At 48.4% G+C, this 14,024-nt stretch overlaps 1 protein-coding gene across 1 annotated transcript in view; it reads right to left on the bottom strand.

The window, feature by feature from the left end:
• The window catches only part of C2CD3 (C2 domain containing 3 centriole elongation regulator), a 163,381-nt gene extending 153,339 nt beyond the window's left edge, over positions 1 to 10,042 (bottom strand). Inside the window, exons 1-2 of the mRNA XM_040339937.1 lie at positions 9,924 to 10,042; positions 2,323 to 2,592 (exon numbers count right to left, since the gene is read on the bottom strand). Coding sequence (XP_040195871.1) covers positions 2,323 to 2,592; positions 9,924 to 9,975 — 322 coding nt within the window. The 5' untranslated portion in view covers positions 9,976 to 10,042. The remainder of the gene's footprint in view (positions 1 to 2,322; positions 2,593 to 9,923) is intronic.
• Between the last annotated feature and the right edge of the window lie 3,982 nt (positions 10,043 to 14,024).

Raw genomic sequence — 14,024 nt, 5'->3', positions numbered from 1 at the left:
CCGACCTGCCGCCGTATAATGACGGTGGCTGGTCGGCTACTAGTTAATACTGTAACTAATAGATTCAATTACATTATTAAAAAAAAAAAATTATAATTTTTTTCTACATGTTGGATATTTGTTAACATATAATAAAGAAATACAATGTACTGTACTGTACAAGAAAATATCTCATAGGTCTTTAAATATATTATATAAAAAAAAAATATTTAGGTAAGCAAATTAGTGATATGAGTTATTGTAAAGTTAGCTGAGGGAATATGATCTGGGCATGTGTGCATCTACAGTGAGGGAAAAAAGTATTTGATCCCCTGCTGATTTTGTATGTTTTCCCACTGACAAAGAAACGATCGGTCTAAAATTGTAATGGTCGGTTTATTTTAACATAAATATATAAAAAATATATACTGCGCTGATCCAAAAAGGATCAAAAGGTGGCAGCCAACACAAACAAAGGAATAAATTGTGTAGATAAGTGAAAACGGTTTATTTTAACAGTGAGAGACAGAATAACAACAAAAATATCCCGAAAAATCCATTTCAAAAAGTTATAAATTGATTTGCATTGCAGCGAAATAATTTTTTCCCTCACTGTATGACCTCCAGGTACAAAAGAGTTAAAGAGGAAGTAAACTCTCTCGTCCAAAAAACAAAAAAAAAAACAAAAGACAACCTGCAAGAAAAAGGCATAATGAGCTAGTATGCATAGCATACTAGCTCATTATGAATTACTTACCTGAGATCTAAGCCCCCCGCAGCGGCCCTCAGTCGCCTCCTCTGACGCCGCCATGATACCCAGAGTGATCTCCGGGTACCACCGCTCCAGCGCTGTGACTGGCCGGAGGAGCGATGACGTCACTCCCACATGGGAGCCGCCACTAACGGCATGATGCCGTTAGCAGCGGCACGCTCAGTGCGCCTGCGGCCGATGTCTATGGCGCATGCGCCGTAGACATCAATACCGCTATTTTTTTTACAAATATCTCCTAAACCTTTTAAGGTTTGGGAGATATTTCTTGCACCTACAGGTAAGTCTTAAAGCGGGATTCCACCCACGATTTTTTTTTTTAAAGTCAGCAGCTACTAACACTATAGCTGCTGACTTTTAATAAGGACACTTACCTGTCCTAGTCGCCCGCGATGTCGGTCCCCCCGATGGCGATCGCTTGGTCCTGGCGCCTCCATCCTTACTAAGGGAAACAGGCAGTGAAGCCGTTTCCTACTGCGCATGCGCGACTCACGCGCCGCTTTCTGAATGGGCGGCTGCCTCCTGGGATACACACAGTTCCCAGAGGGCAGCGTGGCTCATTCACCAGAAGACTCTGCGGCGGAGGACGAGGCAGAAGATCCACTGCGGTGGAAGAAGAGGCAGAAGAGCTACTTCCGCATAGCAACCGCCTTTTCAGGAGAGTATAAAAAAAATTTAAAAAATGTATTTAATTTATTTTAAGATTTTTGGTTATAAAAAATAAAGACGGGTGGAACTGCACTTAAAGCTGATGTTCCGCCAAAAAAAAAAAATATTAATAGCCAGCAGCTACAAATACTGCAGCTGCTGACTTTTAATATAAGGACACTTACCTGTCCTGGAGTCCAGCGGCGTCCGCAGCAGAGGACGAGCGATCGCTCGTCACCCTGCTGCTCCCCCCTCCATCCACGCTGAGGGAACCAGGAAGTGAAGCGCTCCGGCTTCACTGCCCGGTTCCCTGCGGCGCATGCGCGGGTCGCGCTGCGCCCGCCGATTGGCTCCCGCTGTGTGCTGGGAGCCGAGTGTTCCCAGCATACAACGGGGGGACGGACGGGATGTGACGCAATGCCCGTCTTTTGCCCGTGAATGCCGGGCCGGAAGTGGGTGCAAATACCTGTCTTTAGACAGGTATCTGCACCCCCCTCCCCCTGAAAGGTGTCAAATGTGACACTGGAGGGGGGGGGGAGGGTGCCGATCAGCGCGACTTCACTTTAGGGTGGAGAACCGCTTTAAATCTAGGCTTACTTGTAGGTTAAAGTGGTTGTAAAAGGTTTACAACCACTTTAAATGACACGAATGCTATGAAAGGAGATCTGCAAAAATCACATGCAATATTCTTAAAAGAAAAACGTCACCTTCATATTTAATTTAGACTTTTATTTAAAGTGGAAAAGCACCTGCCTGGTAGGGGTGGCAAGCTGGCTAGATGATGCTGGCAACAGCGAGAGACACAGGACCATTGAAGGAAGGCAAGGATTGCAGAGTTTAGCTCCGCTGTGCTGACGGCAGATTCTTAGAAATGACATGACAGGTAGGTGTTCAATAAATGGCTACATACAGTCCGGAGTGATTACCTGTAAGATAGGACGTGAATTGTTTGGGTCCACAGCGGACGGCATAGCGAGTTGTGGTCTTTACCGTCTTCTGCTCGGTCTGTGAGGTGTCCCTGGGGTGGAAGATGGTTCCATCAGAAGTCTCCCCCCACCACCGAAGCCTCACAAGGACAAAGGGCGGAGGCCTTGGCACAGTCCAGAGGATCTTACCGACGGTCACTTTAAGGAAGCAGCGCAGCTGACCCTCTACAAGAGGAGGGAGGCTGGTTGATGGGGAAATATCTGTTGATCCTGCAGAAATAAAATACAGAATTACAGACATCAGTAAAAAAAAAAAAAAAAAAAAAAAAAAAAAAAGGGGGATGAGGAAGGAAGAATGACAGATCTCAAGACTTCATGCCGCACAGTACTCCCTTCATCAGAGTACTCATATCCCAAACTGGAGATGCATGGATTCCAACAGTGTTCATGCCGCACAGAACTCCTCGTCCAGAATACACATACCCAGAGATGTATGGATTCAAATACTGTTCATACCGCACAGTACTCCCCTTCCCAGAATACACATACCACAAACCCTCAAAATCACTCGGGCGTGACGCACCGTGTCAGGGCGGAGCTAATGACGTCATCATGTCAGACCTGGAAGTAATAGTTTTTTTTCCCAAAGCGTGGTTGCTGATCTCTATTCTTAAGGGGGAAGTGTACACGTTTTTACCTGTAGTGCAGCAGTGTTGTGAGTGCACATTTTTTAAACAAAATATGTGATTTTTAAATACTTCAGGTCCACCCTGTAGCAGTTTCACTGTGTGCCGGATCACATATACAGTATATCACAAAAGTGAGTACCGTATTTATCGGCATATACCGCGCACTTTTTTGCCCTGAAAATCAGGGCAAAATCGTGGGTGCGCGGTATACGCCGATACCCGCGCCGAGTTTTAAATACTGCGCCGACATATACCGAGCGCAGTACACTCGGGTATAGTCGGGCAGTCTCGGCTCCTTCCGCGCTCACGTCCTGGACGTACAGGACGTCAGCGCGGGTTAGCTGAGGATTGCCGACAATACACGAGTGTACTGCGCTCTGTATATGTCGGCGCAGTATTCAAACTCAGCGCGGGGAGGAAGCCGGACCCGCCGAAGAGGACACCGGACCCGCCGCAGAAGGACACCCGAAGCCGCAGAAGGATGCCGGACCCGCCGAAGAGGACAGCCGAAGCCGCAGACGAACGCCGGACCCGACGAGGCCGCCAATGGACGCCGCACAAGACACCACAACTGTAAGTACAAAAAAAAAAAAAAATCCACAGGATTCGGGTCAACTTTGCGGGAGCGCGTTATACCGCGATAAATACGGTAAGTGAGTGCCTTGAGGCAATTTAGTTCGCAGTTGTAGCGCTATACAAGTTACCCACTCACAGAAGTGAGTACACCCCTCACATTTTTGTAAATATTTTATTATACCTTTTCATGTGACAACACTGAAGAAATGACACTTTGCTACAATGTTGTGTAGTGAGTGTACAGCTTGTATAACAGTGTACATTTACTGTCCCCTCAAAATAACTCAACACACAGCCATTAATGTCTAAACCGCTGGCAACAAAAGTGAGTACACCCCTAAGTGAAAATGTCCAAATTGGGCACAAAGTGTCAATATTTTGTGTGGCCACCATTATATTCAAGCACTGCCTTAATTTACCCTCTTGGACATGGAGTTCACAGGTTGTCACTGGAGTCCTCTTCCCCTCCTCCATGATGACATCACAGATCTGGTGGATGTTAGAGACCTTGCGCTCCACCACCTTCCATTTGAGGATGCCCCACAGATGATCAATAGGGTTTAGGTCTGGAGACATGCTTGGCCAGTCCATCACCTTTACCCTCAGCTTCTTTAGCAAGGCAGTGGTGGTCTTGGAGGTGTTTGGGGTCGTTATGTTGGAATACTACCCTGCGGCCCAGTCTCCGAAGGGAGGGGATCATGCTCTGCTTCAGTATGTCACAGTACATGTTGGTATTCATGGTTCCCTCAATGATCTGTAGCTCCCCAGTGCCGGCAGCACTCATGCAGCCCCAGACCATGACACTCCCACCACCATGCTTGACTGTAGGCAAGACACACTTGTCTTTGTCCTCCTCACCTGGTTACCGCCACACACGCCTGACACCAAATAAGTTTATCTTGGTCTCATCAGACCACAGGACATGGTTCCAGTAATCCATGTCTAAGGACTAAGGTCTGCTTATCTTCAGCAAACTGTTTGCAGGCTTTCTTGTGCACCATCTTTAGAAGAGGCTTCCTTCTGGGACAACCGCCATGCAGACCAATTTGATGCAGTGTGCGGCGTATGGTCTGAGCACTGACAGGCTGACCCCCCACCCCTTCATCCTCTGCAGCAATGCTGGCAGCACTCATACGTCTATATCCCAAAGACAACCTCTGGATATGACGCTGAGCACGTGCACACAACATCTTTGGTCGACCATGGTGAGGCCTGTTCTGAGTGGATCCTGTCCTGGTAAATCTCTGTATGGTCTTATCCACTGTGCTGCAGCTCAGTTTCAGGGTCTTGGCAATCTACTTATAGCCTAGGCCATCTTTATGTAGAACAACAATTCTTTTTTTTCAGATCCTCCGAGAGTTCTTTGCCATGAGGTGCCATGTTGAACTTCCAGTGACCAGTGTGAGAGTGAGAGAGCGATAACACCAAATGTAACACACCTGCTCCCCATTCACACCTGAGACCTTGTAACACTAACCAGTCACATGACACCGGGGAGGAAAAATGGCTAATTGGGCCCAATTTGGACATTTTCACTTAGGGGCGTACTCACTTTTGTTGCCAGTGGTTTAGACATTAATTGCTGTGTGTTGAGTTATTTTGAGGGGACAGCAAATGTACACTGTTATACAAGCTGTACACTCACTACACAACATTGTAGCCAAGTGTCATTTCTTCAGTGTTGTCACATGAAAAGGTAGAATAAAATATTTACAAAAATGTGAGGGGTGTACTTACTTCTGTTAGATACTGTATACACACACGTGATTCTGATTCCACACCTCCAGGTAGGGGACGCACATGCATGCCCCCGGTGGCTTGCCTCCGCAGTGATTGTACACAGTGTAAGCCGATCGGCGAATACACGGTACCCGATGTCCTCCGGCACACGTCGATCATTAGGCAGATCGCCGTTCTGACAGGAGGGAGGGATGGAGTTTGTGTTCCTGCTAAGCAAGGAATACATTTCATCCTCCAAGTGAAAGCACCTCACACAGTGTAGTATAAAAAAAATGCTAGGCACACAGTTAACCCTTTGATACCCCCTTCCAGCCAGTGTCATTAGTACAGTGACAGTGCATATTTTTAGCACTGATCATTGTATTAGTGTCACTGGTCCCCAAAAAGCATCAAAAGTGGCAGAATGCCCGCCGCAATATTGCATTTCCACTATAAGTCGCTGATCGCCGCCATTACTAGTTTAACCCATTTAATACCGGCACTTTTCCCCCCTTCCTGCCCAAGCCAAAATGTTCAGCTTTCTGAGCTGTCGCTTTATAAATGACAATTGCGCTGTCATGCTATGCTGTACCCAAACACAATTTTTATAATTTTGTACCCACAAATAGATCTTTCTTCTGGTGGTATTTAATCACCTCTGGGGTTTTTTTCTTTAGCAAAAAATAAAGACCAAAAATTCTGAAAAAAAATAAATAAAAATAAAGTTTTTCTTCGTTTCTGTAATAAAATGTTGTAAACAGGTACGTTTTCTCCTTCACTGATGGCCACTCATAGGTGGGACTGATGGGTGGCACTGGCAGGCATTACTGATGGGCACACATTGGCATCCCTGGTGGCCATGGGTGGCATACCTGGTGGGCATCATCGGGTGGGGCTGTGCTGATAATCAAGCAGCGCAGTCCCCTCCTGTCAGGAGAGCATACGATCGGCTCTCCTCTAGTCGCGTCGATCAGACGCGATAGAGGAAAAGCCGATACACGGCTCTTCCTGTTTACACCATGATTGGTGTCAGAGGCTCTTTACTGAGATCGACGTTGTGGCGTGTCAGACTGACGCTGCACCACCGATCGCCGCAATGCTATCTGCTGCGGTCCAGTCAGGATAACAGAACAACCGCCTGGCTCCACACTCATCTCGTTTTCCTTAGCCCATTTACAGTAAATTCTGGTATATGTGGAAACAACAACAACAGAGACCAAAGAAAATTGTGTGGAGGATAGAGGGCGATACACCACTTCAGCAGAAAGGTGAAAAAGACCTCTTAGTATCCTTTAATTCTACTTTAAAGTGGTTGTAAAGTTTAAAATATCTTTTTCCTTAACCACTTGCCGCCCGCCAATGACATATTGACGTCGGCAAAGTGGTTGTAGAATCCTGACTGGACGTCATATGACTTCCTCAGGATTCTGAGCCGCTGCGCGCCCCCGGGCGATCAGTGTTGCCCCCGCAACACCGATCTCGGTAAAGAGTCTCTCACGGAGACTCTTTACCACGTGATCAGCCGTGTCCAATCACGGCTGATCACGATGTAAACAGGAAGAGTCGTTGATGGCTCTTCCTCACTCGCGTCTGACAGACGTGAGTAGAGGAGAGCCGATCGGCGGCTCTCCTGACAGGGGGGGTTCACGCTGATTGTTAATCAGCGCAGCCCCCCCTCGGATCGCCACACTGGACCACCAGGCAAGGGCAAACTAAAAAAAAAGTCTGGAAAAAAGAAATAAAATAAAAAAGATGCCAATCAGTGCCCACAAATGGGCACTGACTGGCAACATGGGTAAATCAGTGCCGCCCCACAGTGTCCATCAGTGCCACCCCACAGTGCCCATCAGTGCCACCCCACAGTGCCCATCTGTGCTGCCCATGAGTGCCCATCAGTGCCGCCCATGTGTGCCCATCAGTGCCGCCCATGTGTGCCCATCAGTGCCGCCCATCAGTGCCCATCAGTGCCGCCCATGTGTGCCCATCAGTGCCGCATACCAGCGCCGCCAATCAGTGCCACCTTATCTGTGCCCGTCAGTACTACCTCATCGATGTCCATCAGTGCCATCTCATCGATGCCCATCAGTGCCGCCATATCAGTGCCCGTAATTGAAAGAGAAAACTTACTTATTTACAAAAAAATGTACAGAAAAAAATAAAAACGTATTTTTTTTTCAAAATTTTCTTTTTTAAAAAAAATAAATAAAAAAATAAAATAAAAATAAAAAAAACCGCAGAGGTGATCAAATACCACCAAAAGAAAGCTCTATTTGTGGGGAAAAAAGGACGCCAATTTTGTTTGGGTACAGTGTAGCATGACCGCGCAATTGCCATTCAAAGTGCGACAGTGCTGAAAGCTGTAAATTGGCTTGGGCGGGAAGAGGCGTAAGTGCCCGGTATGGAAGTGGTTAACCAGTTTCCGCACACGTGGAAGATGGCTACAGAGCGGGATTACGTGAACGTCCTCTCATGATCACGATGTCTGTATGCCCCCTGTGTTCTGTGATTGCCAAGTCCTTCAGACTCAGCTGACAACAGATCGGGGTAAAGAGCCAATCACAGCGGCCCACACTGACAGCATCAGAGAGACAATAACTGGTTTGTGGTAAAGAGACATTGACACTGATAGTAAGGGGAATAATTATCAGTACAGTCCCAACAGTGCTGCCAATCAGTACCACCCATCAGTGTGCAGCCCCATTAGTGCAGCCTGATCACTGCCGCCCCATCAGTGCCGCCCAACAGTGCAGCCTCATCAGTGCAGCCTCATCAGTGCCACCCAACAGTGCAGCCTCATCAGTGCCACCCAACAGTGCAGCCTCATCAGTGCCACCCAACAGTGCAGCCTCATCAGTGCCGCCCAACAGTGCCGCCTCATCAGTGCCACCCAACAGTGCCGCCTCATCAGTGCCACCCAACAGTGCAGCCTCATCAGTGCCACCCAACAGTGCAGCCTCATCAGCGTGCAGCCTCATCAGTGCCGCCCAACACTGCAGCCTCATCAGTGCCACCCATCAGTGTGCAGCCTCATCACTGCAACTCATCAGTGCCACCCAACAGTGCAGCCTCATCAGTGCCGCCCAACAGTGCAGCCTCATCAGTGCCACCCAACAGTGCAGCCTCATCAGTGCCACCCAACAGTGCAGCCTCATCAGTGCCGCCCAACAGTGCCGCCTCATCAGTGCCGCCCAACAGTGCCGCCTCATCAGTGCCACCCAACAGTGCCGCCTCATCAGTGCCACCCAACAGTGCAGCCTCATCAGCGTGCAGCCTCATCAGTGCCGCCTCATCAGTGCCACCCATCAGTGTGCAGCCTCATGACTGCAACTCATCAGTGCCACCCAACAGTGCAGCCTCATCAGTGCCGCCCAACAGTGCAGCCTCATCAGTGCCACCCAACAGTGCAGCCTCATCAGTGCCACCCAACAGTGCAGCCTCATCAGTGCCACCCAACAGTGCCGCCTCATCAGTGCCGCCCAACAGTGCCGCCTCATCAGTGCCACCCAACAGTGCCGCCTCATCAGTGCCACCCAACAGTGCAGCCTCATCAGCGTGCAGCCTCATCAGTGCCGCCCAACACTGCAGCCTCATCAGTGCCACCCATCAGTGTGCAGCCTCATCACTGCAACTCATCAGTGCCACCCAACAGTGCAGCCTCATCAGTGCTGCCCAACAGTGCAGCCTCATCAGTGCCGCCCATCAGTGTGCAGCCTCATCACTGCTGCCCCATCAGTGCATCCCAACAGTGCAGCCTCATCAGTGCCACACAACACTGCAGCCTCATCAGTGCCGCCTCATCACTGCTGCCCCATCTGTGCTGCCTCATCAGTGCCGCACAACACTGCAGCCTCATCAGTTACGCCTCATCAGCGTGCAGCCTTATCACTGCAACCCATCAGCGCAGTGGCATCTGTGGACCTCCTGTGACCATGTCTGGACCCCCATACCTGGAAGTACAGGAAGGCTCTAATGGAGAGAGAGAGGCTAAAGTGAAGAATCATGCAGCCAGTGAAATCATCTCTCCTGGTCTGGCTGACATTAAAGCGGGGGTTCACCCTTAGAGGGCACTTTTCCCCCTTAGATTCCTGCTCGTTATTACTAGGGGAATCGGCTATTTATTTAAAAATAGGTGCAGTACTTACCCGTTTACGAGACGCATCCTCTCCGTCGCTTCCGGGTATGGGCTTCGGGAATGGGCGTTCCTTCTTGATTGACAGTCTTCCGAGAGGCTTCCGACGGTCGCATCCATCGCGTCACGATTTTCCGAAAGAAGCCGAACGTCGGTGCGCAGGCGCAGTATAGAGCCGCACCGACGTTCGGCTTCTTTCGGCTACGAGTGACGCGATGGATGCGACCGTCGGAAGCCTCTCGGAAGACTGTCAATCAAGAAGGAACGCCCGCTCCCGAAGACCCATACCCGGAAGCGACGGAAGAAGATGCAGCTCGAAAACGGGTAAGTACTGCACCTATTTTAATACAAATAGCCGATTCCCCTAGACCGAACGAGCAGGAATCTAGGGGAAGAAAAAAAAATTTTTTAGAAATGGGTGAACTCCCGCTTTAAAGTATAATTAGTGTTGTGAGAAGATAAGAGGACCGTCCTCCACAAAGACCTACCTCTCCTCCTCCGGCTCCCCGCCTTCCCGCTCTTCTCCCCCCGGCTCTTCATCCTCTCCGCTCCGCTCTCATCCCTCTCTGCCCGCCGCCAATACACACGGAAGCTTCTCCCCGGTCTCCTGGCAACCAGAAGGACGTCCCTTCCGCTTCCGCTCCCCACAGCCAATCAGCGGCCGGGACTCCGCCGTTCGCAGAGGATGTCGGGAGTGACAGTTGTTGGGGGGGGCGGAGCCGTGGTGTTTGGACCAGTGTTAGCGCTCTTCCCGCTACACCCCGCCCCCTTATAGTTTACACCGAGGAGGATAGACAGGTTATAGGAGATCCTCAGTCCTAAAACCCCGATATGTCATACAGCATGGGGTGCAACCTACTATATCTTCCCCTCGTCCTCCTAATTATATAGCCGAGGGAGTAACCCAAAATATCTTCCACCAGTTACTCCAAATATAGGTGCAACATGTATTATCTTCCCCCAGTCACCCCAATATAGGTGCAACATGTAATATCTTCCCCCCCAGTCACCCCAATATAGGTGCAACATGTAATATCTTCCCCAAGTTATCCCAATATAGGTGCAACATGTAATATCTTCCACAAGATATCCCAATATAGGTGCAACATGTAATCTCCCCCCAGTCACCCCAAAATAGGTACAACATGTAATATCTTCCCCCCAGTCACCCCAATATAGGTGCAACATTTAATATCTTCCCCCAGTCACCCCAATATATGTGCAACATGTATTATCTTCCCCCAGTCACCCCAATATAGGTGCAACATGTAATATCTTCTCCAAGTTATCCCAATATAGGTGCAACATGTAATATCTTCCCCCCAGTCACCCCAATATAGGTGCAACATGTAATATCTTCCCCAAGTTATCCCAATATAGGTGCAACATGTAATCTTCCCCCAGTCACCCCAAAATAGGTACAACATGTAATATCTTCCCCCCAGTCACCCCAATATAGGTGCAACATGTAATATCTTCCCCAGTCACCCCAATATAGGTGCAACATATAATATCTTCCCCAAGTTATCCCAATATAGGCGCAACATGTAATCTTCCCCCAGTCACCCCAAAATAGGTACAACATGTAATATTTTCCCCAGTCACCCCAATATAGGTGCAACATGTAATATCTTCCCCAGTCACCCCAATATAGGTGCAACATGTAATATTTTATATTTTCCCCAGTCAAACCAATATAAGTGCAACATGTAATATTTTTCCCAGTCACCCCAATATAGGTGTGTAGCGCCCCCTTTACTTTCAGTAAGGGCACTACGCTAAAGTTAGTGGGGGAATGAGAGAGATAATTTGCTCTCATTCTTGATTATGTTAAATTTGGCTGTCGCCAAGTCTGGATTGTTCTGTGGGTCAGGCTGCGTTCTAGGGATGCGGTCTTCCCAGCAGCCAATGAGAGGAGTTGAGCCTCGCTGTGCATGCTGGGAGGGAGTATTTCTGTGGCGGAGGCCGTTGTTCTGGGTTCTTCGCGGGTTCCAGGTGCGGCACCCACCTTTAGGGTGTGTGCACATCACGGGCCCCACCACTATGACCTACCTGGCCTGGGGTCACGTGCTACGCGGAGTTCCAGACTCTGGGCCCTCCTGGTCCGGAGGCCTCAACTGGCATCTTAATCCAATCAGAGCCAGGCCTGTGGCAGAGGCCTGTTCTTCCCAGCAACCTTAAAGTGACGCTCCGGCTGCCAGGCCTGTGGCAGGGGTCTGTCCAGGGGGGGGGGGGGGAGGGAATTCACCCACTCTGGCTAGAGTGGCGACGTTCGATGCAACTACAGAACAGCAGGACTGCTTTTCTTTATCCAAGCCTGATACCGCAGAGTTTCCTTACTTCATCAAACTTTCCTATTTACCTCAAGTTGATGTTGGTCTTGTTGGACCAAGAAAACCTTATCTGCAGATTGGACATTCGCTTATTGCTCTACTCACTACCTTCACCCCTAGACACCACACAGAGGTAACTCAATACGCCGATCCCAAATCAACCAGCAGATCCTGAGGGGGTAGCGCTACACGTGCAATATGTAATATTTTCCCCAGTCACCCCAATATAGGTGCCATAGCTCCCAACTGTCCCTGATTTCGAGGGACTGTCCCTGATTTGGAACAATGGGCCAGATTCACAAATGAGATACAACGGCGTTTCTCCTGATACGCCGTCGTATCTCTGTTTCTATCTATGCGACTGATTCATAGAATCAGTTACGCATAGATATCCATAAGATCCGACAGGTGTAATTGTTTTACACTGTCGGATCTTAGGATGCAGTACCGCGGCCGCCGCTGCGGGGAGTTCGTGTCGTAAACCAGCGTCGGGTATGCAAATTAGGAGTTACGGCGGATCCACGACGGATTTTCGCGTTCGCTACGTCGCCGCTAGTCTAGTTTCCCGTCGCAAAGTTAGTCGTTTTTTTTTATGCCCTAACTTTAGTCAGCAAGTGTATTGCTGTCTAAAGTATGGCCGTCGTTCCCGCGTCGAAATTCAAAATTTAACGTCGTTTACGTAAGCCATCCGGGAATACGGAAGTACGCTACACGCGTCGCCATTCAAAAAAATGACGTCACGGCGCGCAAAGCACGGCGGGAGTTAAGAAACGGAGCATGCGCAGTAGGTCCGGCGCGGGAGCGCGCCTAATTTAAATGGCACACGCCCATTTAAATTGGCCCGCTTGCGCCGGTGGCCGACGGAGTAGTTTTCATCGCAAGTGCTTGGTGAATCAGGCATTTGCGATGAAAAATTGCGGCGGTGTAACGTATCTAGGATACGTTACGCCGCCGCGATTCTACGTGAATCTGGCCCAATGTCCCTCTGTCCCTCATTTCTCCTCATTTGTCCTTCATTTTGGTCTAAACCAGGGGTCTCCAAACTGCGGCCCGAGGGCCAGATGTGGCCCTTTGCTAGCCGTTATCCGGCCCTCAAGGCTTTATTTCTCCCACTGATATGAGGCACTATTCTTCCTACTGACTCCAACAAGGGGGTACTTTTACTTCCACGGATACCAATGATGAGATACAATTACTCCTAATAGGGGCACTACTCCTTATCCTACTGATCGCAAATTTTGAGGCCATATTTATTCTCACCAATGCTGGGCCCGGGGTTTTTTCTACCCCCCCACTGGCCACAATCCGGCCCTCCTAAAGGCTTAAGAACAATAAACTGGCCCTTTGTTTGAAAAGTTTGGAGACCCCTGGTCTAAACTATAGAGTTGTATATAAAATGCACTTTTTATCTATCAAAAATTGTTTCCCAGTGCTAAACCTTTCATTTGATTTCTAAATTTCTGCATTTGTAAATTTCAAAAACCAATATAAAGAAATAGTAAAGGTAAAAAAAAAAAAACGGTCGTGTGTACGCGGCGTAAGATACACCTGGTCTTCCTAAAGTGATAACTTTGTGTAGAATTTTATTTTTTTGTCATTTTCCAAAAACTTGCAGAAAAAAATACATAAAAATCTTCCATTGACTCAACTTGCCTCTTAGCAAATACCTTGGGGTTTCTACTTTCCACAAAGGGGTAATTTGGGGGGGGGGTTTAACTGTCCTGGCATTTTATGCCTAACATTGGATTGGAAACATCGGCCACACATCCACCCACTTCTCTAATGTTGAGCATACATGTAAGAACATACATGAGCCTAAGTGTGTCATCCAGCAATGTAAATTTTCAATAATGCCGTCCTGCGATGTACAGTATCTTACAAAAGTGAGTACACCTCTCACATTTTTGAAAATATTTTCTTCTATCTTTTCATGTGACAACACTGAAGAAATTACACTTTGCTACAATGTAAAGTAGTGAGTGTACAGCTTGTATAACAGTGTACATTTGCTGTAACCTCAAAATAACCCAATACAATAAAGGGGTTTTAACCACTTAAGCCCCGGACCTTTAGGCAGCTAAATGTCCAGGCCAGGTTTTGCGATTCGGCACTGCGTCGCTTTAACAGACAATTGCGCGGTCGTGCGACGTGGCTCCCAAACAAAATTGGCGTCCTTTTTTTCCCACAAATAGAGCTTTCTTTTGGTGGTATTTGATCACCACTGCGGTTTTTATTTTTTGCGCTATAAACAAAAAT

The sequence above is a fragment of the Rana temporaria genome, chromosome 2, assembly GCF_905171775.1.
Source record: "Rana temporaria chromosome 2, aRanTem1.1, whole genome shotgun sequence".
Classification (NCBI taxonomy): domain Eukaryota; kingdom Metazoa; phylum Chordata; class Amphibia; order Anura; family Ranidae; genus Rana; species Rana temporaria.
Note: the sequence above shows the minus strand (reverse complement) of the source record. Positions and strands in the feature narration are given on the sequence as shown.